General features: G+C 43.3%; 1 protein-coding gene, 1 long non-coding RNA gene and 1 pseudogene across 2 annotated transcripts in view; 1 reads left to right on the top strand and 2 right to left on the bottom strand.

Moving 5' to 3' along the window:
* The first annotated feature begins 319 nt into the window (after positions 1-319).
* SPINK2 (serine peptidase inhibitor Kazal type 2) lies at positions 320-7,917 on the top strand. Its single transcript, XM_032334401.1, has 4 exons — positions 320-489; positions 1,334-1,386; positions 5,678-5,787; positions 7,601-7,917. The coding sequence occupies exons 1-4, from the start codon at positions 435-437 to the stop codon at positions 7,644-7,646; spliced, it is 264 nt and encodes an 87-aa protein (XP_032190292.1). The 5' UTR covers positions 320-434; the 3' UTR covers positions 7,647-7,917.
* Positions 2,484-22,235, bottom strand: part of LOC116585115 — a 44,345-nt gene continuing 24,593 nt past the window's right edge. The window contains exon 3 of the long non-coding RNA XR_004283470.1: positions 2,484-3,046. This is a non-coding gene — a long non-coding RNA (uncharacterized LOC116585115). The remainder of the gene's footprint in view (positions 3,047-22,235) is intronic.
* Positions 12,670-14,627, bottom strand: LOC116585112 (annotated as a pseudogene).

The following is a 22,235-nucleotide window of genomic DNA, read 5'->3' as shown; positions in this document are numbered from 1 at the left end:
GTCTCCCCATCCCCAACACCTACACGAGAAAACCTCCAGAGAGCAGGGGCCTCCCCTGTTTAGCGCCCAAACACCGCCTCGGACAGAGTGGATGCTGAAGAAATAGGGGCTGGCTGACGGAATCTGTAATTCCAACTCTGTAGTTGTTCCCCAAAGTTGTTCCCCCAAAGTTGTTCCCCCAGGGGCTCCCACGAGGTTCTTGTTTGCTGCAAGGAGAGATCGCGCCCTCAACAGCTCACTCCGATCCTGGGCGGGATGGAAGGTGCGGGGTAACGACGGCCCCTCCCCTCGCGTCGCCCCTCCCCGCCCCCCGCCTCTCCCCCTCCCTCCCAGCCTGCCCGTCGCCGGTCCCACGCGGGCGCGCGGTGCTGGTCGCGCATCGCGGGAGCGGGCGGCGCTCAGACGGCGCTCAGACGGCTGACCGCGGAGGGAGCATGGCGCTCTCGGCCGTGCGCTTGGTGCTGTTGCTCCTGGCCGCGGACTTGGCAGGTAGCGCTCACCGCTCACCCGCCTGCTCGGCCAGGACGGGGTAGGGGGCGGTGCGGAGGACCATCGGGAGTGGGTCTGGCCCCCCCGCTACCCACCCCGGGATCCCGGCCCCCTGGCGGCCCTCCGCGCACCCGTTACTGGCGGTTCCCGCGGCCCGCGGCCGTCTAGGAGCGCGAACGTGGGTGGCGTGCAGGGCTGGGGGGTGGCGGGGGAGGCAGCGATGCTCTTTGGTTCCTGCCTGGCCTTGGCTCCCGGCTGCTCCGCAGTGACCCCCTGCCGTCTGCCCTTTCTCCCTTGAAGCCGATTTTCTGGAGGCCAATGCCAGACGTTGGTTTTTTACGGACACAGGGGCCTCCACCGAAGCTCTGCAGGAGAGCAGGGAGAGGGCTGGTGACCGCGGGCACGCAGAGGCTTAGGAGAAAGGGGCTTGAGGCCCGCCCCATTAGACGCCGGTTTGAAAACGGACTTAAAACGGTAGCCCTTAACGTTAAGTGGTGTGTTTGTTGCCCCGAGCCCCAGAGGAGAAAAATATCGAGAATCAGAGTTACTTCTCTTTTATTCCAAAGCTCCGAAGTTCTATCTCAGGCGAGCCTGTTAGGGTGGTGCATTACAGAACCGGTGCCAAATGTTCCTTCGCTGTGCCTGCGGGAGCGGTGCCAGAGGACGCCTGAATACCCTTATCTGGGGGTGTGGGCGTGGGCGGTGGGGGCTGTGCAAAGAAGCTAGGCATCTGAGACAACGGGAGAGGGTGGGCCGGGATAAACAACAAGCTGGATTTTAAAAGCCCCTTATGAGTAAGAATTGACCTTGACCGTGTACTTTAAGGTCTGTCGTCTTCTTGCAGCCTCTTTGGACTCTTTGAGCTCTGAGTTTGATCAGCCTTCGGAATACAGAACAGTAAGTAGGAAACCGCCTGTATTGTTTCCACTCATGTAGTGAAGACCAGATGGGTTGGGTTGGGGTTAGTTTTCAGGCCGGACCTGCCACTTTTTTTTTTTTTTTTTTTTTTTTTGACCTTCCACTTCTGAAACTGTTGACTGCCTCTTCAGAATTCAGATTCTAAGGCAGATCTTTTCATGCAGATCAAAATTGTAAATTTTGGTTGAAAATAGCTCAGTCCTTGAAGCCCTCAGCACATAGTTTCCTTTAATAGTTTCTTTGATGATTCAAAAAGTACTTGGTCTAATGGTTACGTCTTGTACTAGACATTTTATGAACATTATCTAAATAATAATGTCCACAGAGTGTCCTGACTGCAGCCTGTCTTTCTTCCTGTACCTTCCACCGCTTTCCCATAGCTTGTGCTCTTCTATCCTTATGCTATTGGCACACTGTTTTTTGTTTTATTTTTATTATTGTTTTTAAGATATATTTATTTATTTTAAAGATTTAATTACTTATTTGTCAAAGAGAGGGAGAGAAAGAGCGAGCACACGAGCAGGGGAAGCAGCAGCAGAGGGAGAAGCAGGCTCCTGGCTGAGCAAGGAACTAGATGCAGTCCCAGGACCCTGGGATCATGACCTGAGTGGAAGGAAGACACTTAACTGACCAACCAAGACACCCAGGCGTGCCATTATTTATTCATCTTAGAGAGAAAGAAAGGGCATGGTGTAAAGAGGCACAGAGGGAAGAGAGAGAGGGGAAAGCAGACTCCCTGTGGAGTGGGGAGCCTGATATGGGGCTCCATCTCCCCAACTCTGAGATCATGACCTGAGCCGAAACCAAGAATTGGACACTTATGACTGAGTTACCCAGGCGCCCCTGTTTTTTTTTTTAAAGGTTTTATTTATTTATTTGACAAAGAGAGAGAGATCACAAGCAGGCAGAGAGGCAGGCAGAGAGAGAGCCAGGAGGAAGCAGGCACCCCGCTGAGCAGAGAGCCCAATGCAGGACTCGATCCCAGGACCCTGGGATCCTGACCTGAGCTGAAGGCAGCGCCTTAACCCACTGAGCCACCCAGGCGCCCTTGTTTTGTTTTTAATTCCAGAGTAGTTAACATACAGTGTTATATGAGTTTCAGATGTTAGTGCCACACCGTTTTAATTACTGTACCTTTGTAGTAAGTTTCAAAATGGGGAAGTGTGAGTCTTCCAGCTTTTTCTTCAAGATTGTCTTGGCTTTTCAGGGTCACTTGCATTTCCACATGAATTTTAAGATTATTTTGCCAATTTGCAAAAAAAAGCAGTTGGCATTTTTGATAGGGATTGCATTGAACCTATAGAGCCATTTAGGGACAATTGCTATCTTAAGAAAGTGAAATCTTTTGATCTATGTATATGGGATTCCTTTTCACTAATTTAGGTCTTTAATTTCTTTCAACAATGTTTTGTAGTTTTTGGTGTTTAGTTCTTACACTTCTTTTGTTAAGTATGTTCCTAAATATTTTATTCTTTTTAATGCTGTTATAAATGGGTCTTTTTTCTTAATTTCATTTTCAGATGCGTCACTGCAAGTGTATAGAAATACAACTGATTTTTGTATATCGATCTTGTATCCTGCAGCATTGTTGGACTTCATTTTTAGTTGTAATCGTTCCTTTTGTATTCCTCAGACCTGTCTATATAAAAAGAGAAATTTTATATAAATCAGAAATAGTTTTATTTCTTCCTTCCCAATCTGATGCCTTTTATTTATTTTATTGCATAATTGTCTTTGCTAGAATATTCTATATGAGGTTGAATAGAAGAAATGAAAATGGACATCCTGGTCTTATTCCTAATCTGGAGGGAAAAGCATTCAGTCTTTTACTATTAGATATAATGTTAGCTGTGGGTGTTTTACAGGTGGTTGAGGAAGATGTCTTTTCTGCTTAGATTGTTGAGTTTTTATTATGAAAGAGTGTTGGATGCTCCTTTAAATTAAACTGCTTTGCTCTCAGATCAAACACTTCCCTCACCACTGTGCTTTTGGTTAGTCTGCTCTATTTCCTTGAGGTAGACATTCTCCCAAATCCCTCTGATCTACATTCTATCTGCCACCGTGTATATTTCTTTTTTTAAAATTATTTTATTTATTTATTTTTTCCATGTGTATTTTTTGTTTTCTTACACTACACTGAACTTCTTACAGGCAGGACTCAATTTGTCTTTGTCCTTGTTTATCATCTATCTTAAAATCTTTTTCATTTATCAAATACACAAACAAGGGAATATATCTGGTAAAGTATTTAAGAACTTTTCAGAAGAAAAGATTCAGAGTATAAAGCTCAGAGAATTATCTAGAAACATAGCACATCCTTCTACAGAAATTAAATTGATTCTAAGGAGTAAGTAAAAACGTGATGTGGCCCTCTTCCAGAATGAGAGTGTCTTCAAAAGCTCTGAGGAGCAGACTACCATGGGTAAACTCTCCTCTATAATTGGCATGTTGTGAGGTGTAATTTAGAGCCTCCCTAGATGGTGAACCTATTCTGAATTTATATATATATATAATAAAACTAGGGTTAATGGGGGCATAATATATTAATGAAATTATTTGACATCATTGATGAGTGAAAAGTATTTGTTCATAAAGCCTCATGTCTCAGCTCAAAGAAAATCCAGGAAGTGAGTAACCTGAATTTAATAAAGTTAAATGGTATATAGTCAAAGCTGGCTTTGAAATCATGAGAATTAGACTGAAAACAGCCTGGGATACCAACATTGTCTTCTCGCTGGATAGATCCCTTGGGGAATCTGAGAGACATCAAAGGTCTTCTGCTTAAAAAACAAAACAAAATAAACAGAACTTCCTCACCGGCCTGTTAGTCCTCCTCCAAATCCTTATATTAGTCATTCTTTGAGATGAAAGCATTTGAAAACTTCTGTTGAATATTAAAAAACCCTAAGATCTGCAGGCTAAATAGATTGATTTTGATTAGTTGTTTATCTAGTCCATCAGAGAATGTCTTCACATGATCGTTCCTCTGTTGGTGACTCTGTATTTAAATCCCCCCTTTTTTTTTGTTAAAAGATTTTATTTATTTATTTGACAGAGAGAGATCACAGTAGGCAGAGAGGCAGGCAGAGAGAGGAGAAAGCAGGCTCCCTGCTGAGCAAAGAGCCCGATGTCGGACTTGATCCCAGGACCCTGAGACTGTGACCTGAGCTGAAGACAGAGGTTTAACCCACTTAGCCACCCAGGCGCCCTCAAATTTTCCCTTTTTATAAGGATACCAGTAATACTGGATTAGGGTCCATTCTGCTGACCTCATTTTAACTTGATTCTCTATACAAAGACCCTATGTCCAATAAGGTCACATTCTGAGGTACTGGTAGTTATGACTTTAACATCACTTTTTGAGTGGGTACAATTCAACCCATAGCAACCCCTAAGGAAGGTCCAGTTATGAACCTGCTGCTTTCTTTGGTGCTGTTACATGCTAATACCTTAAAGGTCCAGACTAAAAGATTAGATTCTTGAATTTGTCTTGATATTATGCCAAGGGATTAAGGTGGAACGTAACAGCATTAATGTGGAGATAGTAGTAGGATGCAAATTACAAAGTTAAAGGATTGGAAAGTGAGTATGGTGTCCTGTCTTGGCCTTTCATTTAAAAATCAGCCAGGGCGCCTGGGTGGCTCAGTGGGTTAAGCCGCTGCCTTTGGCTCGGGTCATGATCTCAGGGTCCTGGGATCAAGTCCCGTATCAGGCTTTCTGCTCGGCAGGGAGCCTGCTTCCTCCTCTCTCTCTCTCTCTGTCTGCCTCTCTGCCTACTTGTGATCTCTCTCTGTCAAAAAAAAAAAAAAAAAAAATCTTAAAATCAGCTAGACTGGGGCACCTGGGTGGCTCAGTTGGTTGGGCATCTAACTTTTGATTTTGGCTCAGGTTATGATCTCAGGGTTGTGGGATTGAGCCCCGCACTAGGATCTGTCTTGAGCATGGAGTCTGCTTGAGATTTTCTCTATCTCCCTCTCCCCCTCCTACCTCCCCTCCCTTTCTAAGAAAAATTTAATTTAAAAATAATAAATGAATAAAAATCAACCAGACTGAGGTCCTTTTCTTACATATTAGGCATTAAACCATTGCTTCAATGTTGCATCTGGGTTTTTTTTGCATTTGAAAAATCATTTTGTGTGTGGCAAATAGAAATATTTTTGTAGGATGTTTCTAGGAAATCTGGGAGACTTGAGACTTTGTCTTCCCCTCCACTATTTTGTGAAAAGAATGTCTTAGTTCTGTAATTTCTGTCTTCCTCTCTCTTTTCTAGCCAAACTGCAATCAGTATAAATTACCAGGATGTCCCAGAGACTTTAGCCCTGTGTGTGGAAGTGACATGTCCACTTATCCCAACGAGTGTACTCTGTGTATGAAAATCAGGTAACATAATTTTACAGTACAGACTAGCCAAGTTTTCTTTAGTCTTTTTCTTGATTTTTGGTTGCTTAGGAAGTAGCAACTCTTTTCTTGAATGTCAGAATCATATGTGACATAGTAGTTCTGTTTTCAGACAACATTTAAAAAGACAATCTTTTAGTGCATTTTCTAGGTCAAAGCTAGAGAATGGCATTTGTGATTAACCAACTATAGACTAGATAATCAGGCTATGTTACTAACCATGGATGGGCAGTTTCCCCAAATTAGGAGTATATTTAATAGTTAAACTTGTGAAATACTAAGTAGTTTTTATTTATTTATTTATTTAAAAATTTTAAAAAAGATTTTATTTATTAGAGAGAGAGAAGGAACGGGAGAAGGAGCAGAGGGAGAGGGAGAAGCAGACTCCCCACTGAGTGGGGATCCTGATGCAGATGTCCCTAAAAAAATTTTTTTAAGTAGGTTCCAAACCCAGTGTGGGGTTTGAACTCATGACCCTGAGATTAAGAGTTGTATGTTCCATCAGCTGAGGCAGCCAGGTGCCCCTTGAATAGTCTTTTAAATTCAGAGGCATGTGCAGGTAACCTGTACCTCCTTCATTATGAGTTGGGACATAGGTCTTAACAATTCTACCTAGGAGAATACTAAGTAGTATGTGTTATACCTGATGTCCCTCACAGGTGACTGTGACGCCTCCCATAGGGGTAAAGCAGGGCGAATCGCAGGATTAGGCACATTTCAAATAACCACGTAGTGCCAATTTTAAATTCATGAATTCCTCAGTTTATTGCAAATTTTATCACACAAATTAGTCACACAAGAAAGTTAGTGGAGGGGTCCCCTGGGTGGCTCAGTCGGTTAAGTGTCTGCCTTCGGCTTGGGTCATGACCTCAGGGTCTTGGGATGGAGTCCTGCCTCGGGCTCCCTCCTCAGCAGGAGGCCTGCTTCTCCCTCCCCCACTCCCCCTGTTTGTGTTCTCTCTCTCGCTGTGTTTCTCTCTGTCGAATAAATACAAAATCTTAAGAAAAAATTTAGTGGAGGGAATTAACAAGCCCCTCTGAAGAGGATCCAGGAGGGCGTCACAAGGCGATCAGGGAGACACCTGTCCTGCGACAAGCTTTGGCCTGGATTTCAGGCAGGTCACCTTCTATGCTGACAGAGCCTCCAGCAGCATCTGTCTTGACATAGCATCTTCACACCTACAGCTTGGGTGGTCGATCAGCCTTCAGATGTCTGCTGGACAGCTCCCTTGCGTGAGAGTCTGCTTAGTTGGGTGTACCAGTTGTAACCAAGAGTCTCTGCCACATCAGCTCGGCCCCACTTGGTCTTAGCACATGTTTTTCAAGCAAGTTCTTACTTATGTGTTGGTCACAGAGCTAATGTGTATGGGCATGCCCTAGGTCCTACGTCAGACACCGACAAACAACTAATACGGGAGTTCACATTGGCCACTGACACCCTACGTCATCTTACTCTAGCTTAGCCTAATGTGTTCCGTGGGAAGGAATCATATCCAAAGTATCACGCCAGGACAGAGTATTCTGCTTTGTAGATTGGGGGTCCATTCTCTGATGTCAGTCTTTGGTGAGTTACCTCGGTCTTCTTGGAGTGATTTTTCTGAGGTTAGTGCCCAGGATTAGGAAAAAAAAATGATAGAGTTGAGGCTTTCACACTCACTGTGTACCAGATTTAGCTTTAAAAATGATTAAGTCAGCATCCCCTGAGAGGGAATCTCATGGGTCTTCTTGGTACAAAGGGCAGGACAGTTTCAGTATGATGGGTAATAAGTGTGTCTTTATGGTTGTTCAATTTGCAGGGAAGAAGGTCATGATATTAAAATAATCCGGAGTGGACCGTGTTGATGGAGCAGTTTATAGAAGAGAACTCGGAGGAACCACCTTCCACAGTATGCTAGATGAATTCCATTTCCCCTTTTCTCTTTCCTATGTTCCTTTGCATGGGATTTCTTAGCCCATGGGAGGTGTGGAAGAGGGCTATGTGCAGTGACGGATAATTAAAACAAACACAAAAAAAAACCTTGTTTCTTGGCTTTTGCCCTTTGAGTTAAGCTTATTGCCTGGTGCCCCTGTGCATTGCTTTATTTAGCTGGAATAAAATCAGCCTTGTCTTCAAGTAGTGCTGTTCTCTGTTGAATACCCGTTCTTACTCCGCAGCCTCCTGGTGGCTCTTCTCGCAGGCAAAGGTGACTTTCATGAGGGCGAAGTGGAGTCTTTGTTGAGAGGGCAAGATTTATTCTCTTTCCCCCTTCCTACACATCTTTCAAAGTTAAAGTATAGGTACCTGGACAGTGTTCTGCACTGGGCACATGCCTGTGAAATACTTGGAGCTGACTGTAACCCGAGCTGGTGAAGTCCAGGATCATGCAGGTAGAAATATTTCCTAGATTCAGTATCATCTTCCAATAGTTTCCCATCCGGGCTAATGCAGATATTTGGGTTTTCCCTCCTTTTAGAGCAGTGGTTCTCAGCTCTGGGGCGATTTCCCGCTCAGAGGACATCTCTCGATACCGTCTGGAGGCATTTTTGGTGTCACTGTTGAAGGTGTGGGCACCACTGACATCTAGTGGGTAGACGCAGGGGATGTTGCCAACCATCCTACAGCACCCAGGACAGCTCCCAACAACAAAGAATTTTTCAGTCCAAAATATCAGTAGTACTGAGATTGGGACATCCTGTTTTCGAGTTTGATACAAAATAAGAATAAACGTTAGCAATAATAAAGGCGATGGCGGTTACTTTATTTTTTTAATTTTTAAAAAGATTTTATTTATTTATTTGACAAAGAGAGAGAACACACAAGCATGGGTAGTGGCAGGCAGAGGGAGAGTGACAAGGACAAGCAGGCTTCCTGCTGAGCAGGGAGCCTGATATGGGGCTGGATCCCAGGACCCTGGGATTGTGACCTGAGCCAAAGGCAGATGCTTAACCGACTGAGCCACTCAGGGCCCCGGTAATTTTTTTTTTTAAAGATTTATTTATTTATTTATTTATTTGAGAGAGCACAAGTGGGGTGGAGGGGCAGAAGCAGAGAGGGAGAAGCAGACTCCCCCCTGAGCAGGGAGACTTTTGTGGGGCTGGATCCCAGAACCCTGAGATCATGACCTGAGCTCAAGGTGACTCGCAACTGGCTAAGCCACCCAGGTGCCCCTTATCTCTGTTTATTTTAGCATAAAGAGCTTCATTCTTAGACTAGCTTCACCTCCTGTGTAAGAGACAAAAATCTGAAGTTCTAGATTCCGTCCTAGCAACTTCCTGAACTAACAGGAAATCATTCTTTTCTACGAGCTCCAGGTAAAAAAAAGAATCTGAAGTCACAGCCCCTAAAATTGTACTACCTGAAAAGAAAATGACTCTTCTGGACAAAGACTCATGATTGGTTCATTACACATCCACGTTTCAGGCCGATTGTTGTGGCCACAGGAAGTAAGGTGGTGTAGGACCTATTCAGCTGACATGGTACACTGGGTGCATTGTTCCCAGAGGGAAGAAAGACGAAAATCCAAGAGAAAAAAAAACCAACAAATGTTAACTACAGGTTGTTTACAACTTCTAATGATTATAAAACTGTTTCAGAGAACGTTCCTCTACACACATCTTTGTCACTTGAAAAAAAACGTATTTACACATAAGATGAAGATAGCTCTAAAAAATTTTTGAGAGAAATTTATGCTTGTGTAGTACACATTAGTCATTGGGTGTACCCAGGACCTCTCCCTTCTGCCCTAAAGAAGCATGGTGACCCCTCACCATAGAAAGACTATAGTAAGAGGGCATGAGGCCAACACGTCAAGGAAGCAGAGACGGAAGACTCAGAGCATCTTGGTAAAAGGTGACATTCTGGGCTAGAGCTGAGGGATCCCTGTTTCCTGCCTTGCCAAGGTTTAGGCTTAGCTGGTCAACTTTTCCTTTGATTTTGTGGGCTGGCCCACTGTCCATTCAATATTCCCCGCTACACACCTTTTTTTTTTTTAAAAAGATTTATTTATTTATTTATTTATTTATTTGACAGAGAGAAATCACAAGTAGATGGAGAGGCAGGCAGAGAGAGAGAGAGAGGGAAGCAGGCTCCCTGCTGAGCAGAGAGCCCGATGCGGGACTCAATCCCAGGACCCTGAGATCATGACCTGAGCTGAAGGCAGCAGCTTAACCCACTGAGCCACCCAGGTGCCCCCTTTTTTTTTTCTTATAGCACTGGGAGTTGTGTTGTTATCACATAAACTCTTCTAATAAATTCAAGCAATTTGGAAACATATAAAGTAAAAAGGTCTCTCTCTTTTAGTCTCATTTTTTTTTAAAGATTTTATTTATTTTATTTGACAGAGATCACAAGTAGGCAGAGAGGCAGGCAGAGAGAGGAGGAAGCAGGCTCCCTGCTGAGCAGAGAGCCCAATGTGGGGCTCAATCCCAGGACCCTGAGATCATGACCTGAGCCGAAAGCAGAGGCTTTAACCCACAGAGCCACCCAGGCGCCCCTCTTTTAGTCTCATTCTTCTGTCCACTCCTCCTACAATGACATGGAAGGCTTTTATAGTCAGAAAGAATTAATAATAATGATTTCAATAAATGATTTAAAAAAAGATTCACCAGTGTAAGAATGTGTTAAAAGAATTTTGCTGCAGTACTGGTTTTATGACATTTAACTGTTAATACTTCTATGCTTTTTTGTGTAAACTTTTGTCTATTATCTTAAAGCATATATATACTTATATATATCTCCTATAAACTTGTTTTTCTTTTTAATATTAGGTTTATATTTATATTAGTATATGTAGTTTCTTCTTATTTACTTTTATTGTTTTTTTGAGTTTATTTATTGAGAGAGAGAGAGAGCGCGTGCCTGCGTGACAGGGATGGGGGTAGGGAGAAGCAGACTCCCTCCTGAGCAGGGAGCCCTATTCAGGGCTCCATACCAGGTTCCTGAGACCCAAGATCATGACCCAAGCTGAAGGCAGTTGCTCAGCCGACTGAGCCACCCAGGCACCCCTGTAGTTTCTTTTTTCTTAAAGCTACATAGTACATTATATTATTGTGCTATTATTTATCTAGTCTCAATTGAGCTGTATTTGGATTGTTTATTAGGATTTTCTTGGTTGAGGGTGGAAAAACCCCAACTTCAACGAGTCTAATTAAAGGGAGAAGTGGTTCCTGGATACAGCAGAATGACTAAGCACATGGGCTCAAAGTCACATACCTGCATTCATTGAGCAAGTTATGATTTAGCTTTCTTTCCTCCTCTGTAAAGTGAGGATGATAACAGTACCTATTTCACAGTGTTGTTGTGAGGAAAAAATAATACATGTCAGGTGCTTAGCACACCTGAAACATTGGCTATTTTATAGAAAACCATACCTTTAAAAAAAAATCAGCCTGCTTTTTTGACTTACCTGGCCCTATAACGAGGTATGATGTATATTTTCCCAAGTCATTACATAGAGATCTACTTCCTTTGAAAAAGAACTGCATTATCTTCTATTGTATGGGCATACCAGAATTTACTTACAATTCCCTAGTGATGGACATTTAGGTTGTCATTTCCCACCATAACAAATAATGTGGCAGTGCCATTTTGGTACATGTATCCTTCCTTATTTGTGCAAGCAATCTTTAGGATAAACTTACAAGATTGGGATTACTTGGTTAGAAGACAGGCAGATTTAAAATGTTGAAAGAGGGGTGCCTGACTGGCTTAGTTGGTAGAGCATATGACTCTTGATCTTGGGGTTGTGAGTTCAAGCCCCATTTTGGGTGTGGAGACTACTTAAAAAAAATGTTGAAAGAGACTGCAAAATTTCTTTCTGCAAAGGTTATACTTATTTATGCGCTTTTTTTGTGATAAAGGGAGTGCCTGGTCTTTTTTCACTTCCATGGTTGTGTAATTGAGGCAGTGTTGCCCCAAAGATGCTCAGAGTCATATTACAAATTCAGATTTGTGACCCTTTATTTAGTAGTTCCTTAAAAAATATTCTCTTAAAAATATTCTGATTATAAAAATGATATGTCGTCATTAAGTTACCCAAAGTGAGCAGTGAAAAGAATAATAGTACAAGTCTATGGAGAGTTCCAGAATAGAAGCTCCCAGAGGTTAGAGAGCTTGCCAGTCTTACTCATCATGGTATCTTCTTTGCTTGAGACAGTGCCTAGCACAGGGTGTATCTGTTGACTGAAGGAATGTTTGGGAGGCCTCATGAAATAATGACAACAAAACCACTAACCTCCCTGAATTTCCTTCCTTCACCCCAAAAGGCAAGACAATTCAAACACACAGCTCACGCTGCACAAGAGAAATAAGCTTTTGGATTCCTGCCCAGCACTGAATTTCATTTGTGTCCTTACGTTACTCTGAAAAAGAGAACAGCATTAAATGCCCAAGTAATCTTGAACAATTCTAGGAGCATGTCTTAAACCTGGTTTAGGACTTTTTTTTGTTTTTAATTAAGTATCTGCTCATCCACTGCTGGATGCCATAAACATTTGCGGGTTTCTGTTACGTGCTGGGCACTGGTGTACCATGATGAATAAAACATGCCTCTGCCCATTGCGGTCTACAGGGTCGCTCTTGTAAGTTTCTCTGAGAAGAGAGCACACAAAAAAGGGCACCAGCTGCAAGCATGTTAACAAATAAAAATGTGTATTATCCCTGATCAGAGACTTTGAGATGTTATACTTAAGAGTTTAATATTCAGTAGACTTTTTTGATAAAGCTGTGTGGGTTTAGGCATTACTATTTTTCGTGTATGCATAATACTGGCCAATTGCATTCACCATTAACTGGATCATTTAAATGACCAAATTCCACAATTCCCATAGGTCATCTCTATAGAAGGAAGTTTTATTTTTCTCTGTTGAAAATGGTTAAAGGTCTACATGCATTTTTTGTTTTTGGGTGGAATTTAATCTTTATTTACAGGTCACTGCAAGACAGGAGATTCCATATAGAAATCAGAAACCCACTTAGAGGGCAGCTTCCTACAGTTTGTATAGTTTGGAACTGGTCAAATAGATTTTTATTGTAAAAAGTGCTACAATAACAAAACATTTAAAAAGAGTTCTTAGAAGAGAAACAGTAAGACAAACTTCTACCAAACAGAGCACATAGCAACTTTCTGCCTCAGCTGTATGATCTAGAAGTTAAAGTTCCCAGGAGTGCGACCCTGAACTTGGGACGGATGGCCTTCAGAGATAGTTTCTGGCACAGCATTCTGATCTTCCTCTCCCACTACAGAGAAATACTTCTCAATCAAGTTTAAGGAAGCTTCGTACACAGACTCCTTTTCATGGTTTTGTAGAGCCTCAGTTTTGTCCAAACCTCCACATTCTTCAAACATTACACTAGGTTTCTCAGTTTCACCTAGTTTCTCAGCAGCCTGAAAGATGTTGGAAATAGCATCCAGAATGACCAGAATAATTTTGGTATTCTTTGCAGTTAAGAGGTTCATCAACGGTTCTATTACGCCACAGTGAATGAGGTATACAATCTGTTCAACTGTCCCACCACTTGTATAGCTGGTCACAGCCCAGACAGCTTCCTTTTGTGTCTTAAAGTCTGCCTTAGAGAGAACACCAATGAGGAATGGGACTGATCCATGATTCACGACTTGCTGGATCTGATCCTCGTGGCCGGCTGTAATGTTTGACATTGTCCACGTGACTTCCTTCTGAATATTAGTTTTCTAGCAGGGTTCGCGAGCAGGCTGGGAAAGACAGCAAGTGCTCCTGCATCTAGTACAACCTGAGTGTTCCTCTGTCCCAGTGACAAGATTTCCTATGGCTCTTAGTGCAGGAGTCACAGTGGGCAATTCAGTAGCTCCTAGAAACTTCACAAGCTGGGGCACAACTCCTGTTTTCCCAACCGTTTCAGTCCGTTCATTTGGACCATCAGGAAGGCAGGAGATGGCCCAGCAGGGATCTGCTAATACTTCTGTATCATCATGATGCAGGAGACGAACTGAGGTAGGACGAATCTGCTCAACAGCATCTAAGGGGCGTGCAGGATTCTTGTTGCTACAAAGGTTTGTGTCTGAGGAAGGTTACGGACGTAGCCACATGCTAAAGACAGATGACATATCAGGAACTTCAAGGAGAGCCAGTAGCGGGCCAACTGCACTGTACTGGATAACCTCTCAAAAACCTGCGATGTTTCCTAGAGCCCAGACAGCTTGTTCACCGATGTGGGCGTGGGAAGATGCCAACAGGGAAAGGAGTCCTGGGCTAGCACCTCCATCTGCCGCAGCCTTGGTCTGTTCTGATGGCCCGGAAGCAATGTCAGTGGGAGCCCAAGCAGATTCATACTGAACGGGACTACCATCGGTTCTGCCCACAAATTTTGGAATCAATCCAGCCCGGATTATGTTGTATTTTTCCCTAGGAAGCAGTTTCCTAGCAGCTTGAGTAGCCTGAAATTGGATTTCCACATTGTTGCTATTTATGCCCTTGACTGTCATCAACAGATGGTTCTACAGTGCCCTGGGTGTTGCGGGTTTCCTGCAGTGGAGGGGTAGCATCATCGGGAAATGAGCTTACGTTTCTCCTTTTCAGCATCTGGTCATCCTTCTTAGCTGTCCTCAGCGCCACGTGAACTTCTCTCTATGCCGCCTCGTTTCTGTACTGTCTTTCCCCTTGTTCTTGAACCCGTTAAGGTGGGCAGCTGGTGAATTAGCATTCTCGTTGGTGGACATGGTTATGAGACAAAAGGAGAAAGCTACACAGCTGGCTCAGGCGTCCACTGGAGGCAGTCTGGGGTGTGCTGGCTGCGGGTCAGTTGCCCTCAAAATGTCCACCACGGATCACCCCAAAGACGGTATCTACATGCATTTTTTTTTTTTAAAGTAGACTCTGTGCCCAGCGTGGCACCCAACACAGGGCTTGAACTTAGTACCTAAATTGAGATCAAGAGTTGGACGCTGAGCTGACTGAGCCACCTAGGTGCCCCATCTACATATTTTAAAAAGTGACATACAGGAAGTAGGTGGCCTGTGGGACTTTCTTTCTGTAGAATAAAGAGGTCAAAGTAATGGAGAACTACTGTTCCAGGGCTCTTTGGAAACAGCCTCTTAGTCACAAGGTCTCCAAAGAGAATAAAGGATCAGATAAAGCCACAGAATGACCTTGAACTTCCTCTAAGCCCATTCCAGTTCTTAGCCACGACTCACTCTGACACCGTATGTTTGTATTTATGTTGTATTGTACACACATCTAGATGATACAGACAAGAATTAAGATACAGAAGAAAAGGAACGTGGAGAAATGGACTCCTTCGCAGCTAGTTCTGGCTTGCCCAGATCTGTGCCTTTGTTTCTATCTTCTCCAAAGTGGGGAGGAAGCAATATATCTACACAGCATTTAGAAATATGACACACCACACTGGATCATTTAGACTGCCAAATTTCTGAATTCTGGGGGCCCTGGGGGGCTCAGTCGTTAAGTGTCTGCCTTCAGCTCAGGTCATGATCCCAGGGGGATCATGGGGGATCAGTGGGGAGCCTGCTTCTCCCTCTCCCACTCCCCCTGCTTGTGCTTTCTCTCTGTCAAATAAATAAATCTTAAAAAATCTGAATTCCACAGGTCATCTTTGGAACAGAGAATCTTATTTTTTTGTCTTGAAAATGAGATAATATTCAATTTAATGGGTCTAACAGTTGTATTCACCACTGTGTAATTCACAGAATTGGATCTATAGGCAAATTTTATAAGGCTCTATGATCTAAAGTGCTATCCTTTGTGTCTTATATTTTTTTGAGAGAAAAAGACAATCTGTTTCTTGGCACTCTAGTAAACTCAAAAGTTAATTTTCTTGTTGTGGAGAGAGATCATGTTTACATAACATTTATGATAAAATTAGATTTCATAGTTCTATGGCTTTTTTTTTCCCTATCCCCAAGTAACCTTAGGTTGCCTTATAAGGAAAGAAAAAACCATGGAAGAAATATATCCAAACGTTAACAAATTAAATCAATCTACATGAATTTTTCTTCAAGAAGTATACACTACTTTGATAATTATAACAAAACATGCCTTTTAAAAATTCATGGGGAAGAATAATTATAACCTAAGAAGCCATGAGATGAAAGGAAATCTTATTTGAATCAACAAATGTAAGAGCCAGGAATAGCCCACCAATAATCTTCTACAGACTTTTGCCGAATGTTCTTCCCCGTCCCAGGGTAATTCCTGGCCAGTGCTGAGACACAAGGGGGCAGTGGCTTCCTGGGAACGGCCAGTGGCTTGGGAGCTCAGCCAGAAACCAGTTAAGTGACGCGTTTCTCATTTGGTGCCACTGGCCTGGGAGAGTCAAATTTCACTTGCCAACTGCTTATTACAGCGTCTTTTCCTTTGATTCTCTGAAGACACATTTCTTCGGGAAAAAAACCCAAAAAACAAAAAAACACCACCACCAACAACAAAAAACCTGAGTGAATGGTCCATTTGGGATCCACATGGGGTCAAGGACCTAAGTGTCAAGATGGAAAATAAAGACACATAGAAACAGTTTTCCCCTCTGGAGGAGGAGTTAGCGAAACAGCCCCAGATTGTCTGGAGAAGCTGGAATTTGAAAAGATGCCCCAGGAGGAGGGTTAGCTGACTCAGCTTAGCTGACCGGAGCAAACAGCTCTGACACGGAAACTAGCCTAAGAGAATTTAGGAGACCCCTTCTCTGTGGTGGGCAAGTATATGAGGAACTTTCCAAACTTTCTTCCCAAGCTTTTCTTCTGCACCATCCCCCTCTGGTAGCCTTCATCCTGATGAAAACCTCTACCCTTGTGAGCTTTTGCATTACTTCTGATAAGGCACAATATCTAATATTTCCTTGGCTATTTTCAGTTTACAAAGTCTTCTATATTTTAGGGGCACCTGGCTGGCTCAGTTGGAAAAGCATGTGACTCTTGATCTCAGGGTCACGAGTTTAAGTCCCATGATGGGTGTAGAGATTACTAAAAAAACCCAAATAAATATAAAAAATAAAACAGTCCTTTATATTTTAGTAGGCATTTTTATGTATGTTTTCACCCACAATTTGAAATCTTTTGACTTTTGACCCTCACTTTAGTGAATTTTATTACTGGAAATAAGAACATCATCGTAAGAAACCTAATATATATTAAAACAAACAAACAAACACAACAACAACAGTGAAAGTCTGGGGACCAAGTGCCAAGGCCATTGCATTGGCCTGGCAACACGGACCAAGCTGAAGAATGGAGATGCTAGAATCTTGGCTATGGAGTTCCCCAACAAATTCTTCTCTGCAAAGGAAGAGACAGGCGGCACCAGAGAAGCATTTTCCACTCAAAGACTTTCAGAGGCGTCCATGCTCATGAAATTGGCAATGAATATCTGTGAGGCAGATGACCCTAACTTTCCATGTTGTATGTTAGTCTTTGGAGGAGTGAAGAAATCCTTTGTTTGCTATAGGGTGATTTCTTAGGAGAAGCTCTCCTATAAACCAAATATTTTGATAAGCTGCAAAAAGTCTGAGCTATGCAGAAAACCTCTCCAAAGGAGCATTTGCTATTAAGTTTTTAGGACTCTGTGGTTTTACATAGTTAATAAATGCCTGTAACCATATTCGAACTTTCTTGTTCGACTTTTTACAATTAGTTTCATCATGTTTGTGATAAGCATTGTGCTTGTAGGAAATAGGGGTTCAATTCATGATGGCTTCTCTTTTGTCGACCAGCAATGATTTGCTGTAAGTTGGGGGTTGTTGGGGCTCTGTTTTATGGTTTAGGGAACAGTCTGAAACAGGTTAAATGACCTTGGCTCCTGGCCAACTAAAGGGCACAGCGTGTCTTCTGACTCCAAATGTAGTGTCCTTATTTTATTATTATTTTTTTAAATCATTGTGCTCTCAAAATATCTAACTCAGTGGGGCGCCTGGGTGGTTCAGTGGGTTAAAGCCTCTGCCTTCAGCTCAGGTCATGGTCCCAGGGTCTTGGGATCGAGCCCCGCATCGGGCTCTCTGCTCAGTGGGAAGCCTGCTTCCTCCTCTCTCTGCCTGCCTCTCTGCCTACTTATGATCTCTGTCTGTCAAATAAATAAATGAAATCTTAAAAAAAAGAAAAAAACTAACTCAGTGAAGGGAGTCCTTTCGGCAGACCACCTCGGCTTCCTCTCTCTGTGGTGGATTTGGTGGCTGCCGTTTTCCATTCTGAACATACAAAACCACAGCCCTGAAAGAATTTGGTGTTTGCAGTGCTGCTGAGTGAGGTGCTTCTTCCTTAGACCCAGCTGGAAAAGGAAGCTGGTGTCCAAACAAGCGGCAGCCCTTGGAGGGGGAGGTGGAGTTAGTGTTTGTTGAATGCCTAGGGTGTCTGATCACAACATAGGGTACATCTGTGCCTCTGTGAGCCCCCTTTCTCGGCTTGGCTGAAATCACAGACAGAGAATAAAATAAGCAACAGACTGATGAGTGTAATGTGAAGCATTGGAAGTTGTCGCTGTCGTTCTACAGAAACCGTATTAGCAGCAAAATAAATCACAGCAACTTGGGCACTTTTTATACACTTAACTAAAATATAGATTCAATGTTAGGTCCATGAAATGGTAGCTTGTAAAGCTGGGATGCACACTTTTTCTGTGCTCTTTTGAACCGAGTCTCTCTCTTGCTTTTTTCTTTGGCTGTTTTTTTTTTTTTTTAAAGCTTTATTTATTTATTTATTTATTTTTAAAGATTTTTATTTATTTATTTGGCACACAGAGATCACAAGTAGGCGGAGAGGCAGGCGGGGGTGGGGGGTGGTGGGAAGCAGGCTCCCCGCTGAGCAGAGAGCCCGTTGTGGGGCTGGATCCCAGGACCCTGAGATCATGACCTCAGCTGAAGACAGAGGCTTTAACCCACTGAGCCACCCAGGCGCCCCTAAGCTTTATTTATTTGAGACAGCAAGAGCATGAGCTGGAGGAGGGGCAGAGGGACAGGGAGAAGCAGACTCCCTGCTGAGCATGGAGTGCCTCCCCCAGTGCTCTATCTTCTGACCCTGAGAATCATAACCTGAGCTGAAACCAAGAGTCAGATATTAACTGACTGAGCCACCCAGGTGCCCCTGAGTGTCTCGTCTGGAACAGATCTTCCTTTCACTTTCTTCTGCTCTCTCTCTATGGCTTCCCCCAAATATATACCTCACCAGCCTTCTACCAATGTCTGAACTTCCATTCATCATCAGTGTTTTAATCAAGTGTCGTCTCTTTCACATTCTTCTTCTAATGTGCAAACATCCCACCGAAAGGTAATGTGCTAAATTCTTAATGCAGAAATGGCTAGTTCTAGGCAAGTTTTGTGGCACGCTCCCAGCCTGTGGGGGATGTTACTAATCTGTCAGAGCTTGCTTTCTCATGCAGACCGGGGTTAGAACCCTCCACACAGCACGGCTGGCAGCCTCTACGGCTAATCAGAGCTGGCACAGGGGCTGAAGCCTACTTGGCATCCCTATCTTAGCAGTGTGATCTCAATGTGTTGCTAATATAATATCCCCTTGGTCAGGGTTCTAGAAACCAGGAAACTGTGAATAATAAGGGCATGAGAGCAGCTATTAAGGTCAAACTTGTCCTACATCACAGTTTCACCCCAGGCTCCTTGCCTGATACCATTTAATAACAGAAATAAGAAATCAGGGTGGCAGACCTACAACACAATACTTTTAACAACACACACTTTACAACAGTGGACTCTTATCCGTCCTTCCTACATGGATAACTATCCATCTCCGGATAGCTCATTCATCAAGTCTTGAGCACAGAAATTTGCCTATCTTTGAGCCAAGGGAGGACCACACATGGTGGGCCAGAAATTGCTAAGTGGAAAAATGTTAAGCAGCTACCGCCAAGGGGAGCTTGACAGTGTCACCCAGAAAATAACAAGTAAATGTCTCTCGCACACTTGGGGGAGATTTTCCTGGTCCTTCAGTGTCGCTTGAAGAACTGCCTTGAATTTCTCCTCCTAAACAAAAGTCAGTCTGAACTATCCCCATAATAGAGAAGCACTGGGAAAAATCATACAGAAAGAGAGAAGCCCTTTTAAGGGAGTGGCAGCTGCAGCTGGGCCGTGACATAAAGCACTGAACATGAATAAAACTCCTAATAAATATTAACAGCAGGAGGTAAAGCTGTGAGGTCATTTAAAGCTGTAGAGTCATTTCTGGGCTTGGTCTGACATTTGACCTATTGAGAGAGAAAAATCTTTGGTGGCGACCAGAAAAGTCTTGACAACCGTTCTTTCAAAATAAAAAGATTCTGATGTAGCTCTTGAAAAGTATTAGCAAAAAATATAGACTGAGGGGACAGAAAATGGGCGGGCGGCCATAGTTGAGGCAGGAATATTTACATTACCTTCAGCTAACTAAAGTTTCATTTATTCCTTAGTGATGGGTAGTCATATTTTATGTGTATAAAAATTATGTTTTTGAGTCATATTTTATTTTATTTTTAATTTTTTAAAAGATTTTATTTATTTATTTGACAGAGAGAAAGATCACAAGTAGGCAGAGAGGCAGGCAGAGAGAGAGAGGGAAGCAGGCTCCCCGCTGACCAGAGAGCCCAATGTGGGGCTCGATCCCAGGATCCTGAGATCACGACCTGAGCCGAAGGCAGAGGCTTAACCCACTGAGCCACCCAGGCACCCCTTACTTACTTATTTTTTAATAAATATGTATTGAGTCTCATGCCAGGGATGGGGCTGAGTGCCGTGGATATTCATTGTTACGAATAAGGACTAAGCTGGGCTATGTCACGGTTGGTACCATGTATTCAGCCAGATTGTCTGGATTCGAATTCCAACTCCAGGGGATCCTGGGTGCCTCAGCTGATTAAGTATCTGCTTTCGTCTCAGTGGGGAGCCTGCTTCTCCCTCTCCCTCTGCCGCTTCCCCTGCTTGTGCTCTCTCTGTCTCTCTTTCTCTCTGTCAAATAAATAAAAATCTAAAAAAAAAATTCCAACTCTGTCACTCGTCAGCTTGGCAAGTTAAATAACTACTTTGTGCCTCAGTTTCCTCATCTATAAAATGGGACTAGACATCGGCTCTATCCAGTAGGAGAGATGTAAGGATGAAATGAGTTAACATTAGTAAAAAGCAGTGAACACGGTGTGGCACGTCGTATATGTTGTCAAATAAACACACCAGTCTTTGAGTAGCTCACCGTAATGGCAGATGAAGAGTGACATGTAACAAAGCAAGTTACAGAATAGGTAATAAGTGCTCTAATGAGGTAGAGTGAGGAGCTGGACTGCCTTTGCTGCACGACAGAACACAGTAAGCCCTCTGGGGTCTGGACGGCATGTGTTTGTTCCATACCGCTCCCTTCTGTAGAACCACACTGGAGAAAACCCAGCAAGTTTTTATCACTCCTTTTTATAGCTGCTACCATGACAGCAACGTCCATTATGCTAATGAATAATTACCACAAATGGTTTTCAAAACCCTTTCTATCAAATTTAAATGATACTGAAACTTGTTTAGGGGACCACCTGCTAGAACTTTATAGGGCACAGGTGCAATTTATGTGAAAACAGGATTGGGCAGCTGTTCCGCAGTTTCTGCAGCTGGAACCCTGGGTGGGGCAGCATGGGAATTAGCCGTGGCAATGACCCATAGCAGAAAGGTGGCCGACGTTTGCATTGAGACGCTCGCTGTGTAGGGGTTGAAGGCGGACCGCCCAAGATGAGCCACTTTGGCAGGAAGATTATTTTGAGCTGAAGGCAATAGGGGCCCTACAGGCTCAAGAGAAAGTTTTGTTCCTCCTTTAACTACACAGAAGAATCTAAGCTGGGAGTCTTTCCCAGAATAAGGGTTATCAGCAGGGATAGAGTGACCCATCTCTGTGGCGGGACAAACATCTAATTACCAAACATCTGCTCTTCCAATTGCCTTGTGAAATGCATTCCTGTCCTCTGCAGTCTCAGACCCCCACCTCCTTCTCCTTAGTTCAGAATCACACTTATACCTTTTTGTCTATCTTTGGAACTTCGATGTCCGTGTAGATTCCCCGAATGTTGGCTATTACATTTGATTTTCTCCTGTTAATCTGCCTTGTGTCAATCCGATTCTTAGCCCAGCTAGGAGTCTTGAATGGGACAGGAATTCATTCTCCCTGACATCTACTTTATTTATTTTTCATTTTTATTTTTAAAAGATTTTTATTTGTTTATTTGAGAGAGCGAGCGAGCATGAGTGGAGGGAGCAGCAGAGGGGGAGGGACTAGCTGATTCTGTTCAGCAGATGCGGGGTTTGATCCCATGACCCTGACATCACGACCTGAGCCAAAATCGAGAGTCAGAGAGTTGGCCCAACTGACTGATCCACCCAAGAGGCCCCCTGACATCAGTTTAAAACAGAAGGTTCCACTTCCCAGGAACCCTTTCAGTCTTGGGCAAAAATGTAAAATTACAATCCTTCTGATAGGAAAGGAAAGCTTTAAAGAAGAAACACAAAACTAACATAATGAT

Source organism: Mustela erminea, chromosome 2 (assembly GCF_009829155.1).
Source record: "Mustela erminea isolate mMusErm1 chromosome 2, mMusErm1.Pri, whole genome shotgun sequence".
NCBI lineage: Eukaryota > Metazoa > Chordata > Mammalia > Carnivora > Mustelidae > Mustela > Mustela erminea.
Note: the sequence above shows the minus strand (reverse complement) of the source record. Positions and strands in the feature narration are given on the sequence as shown.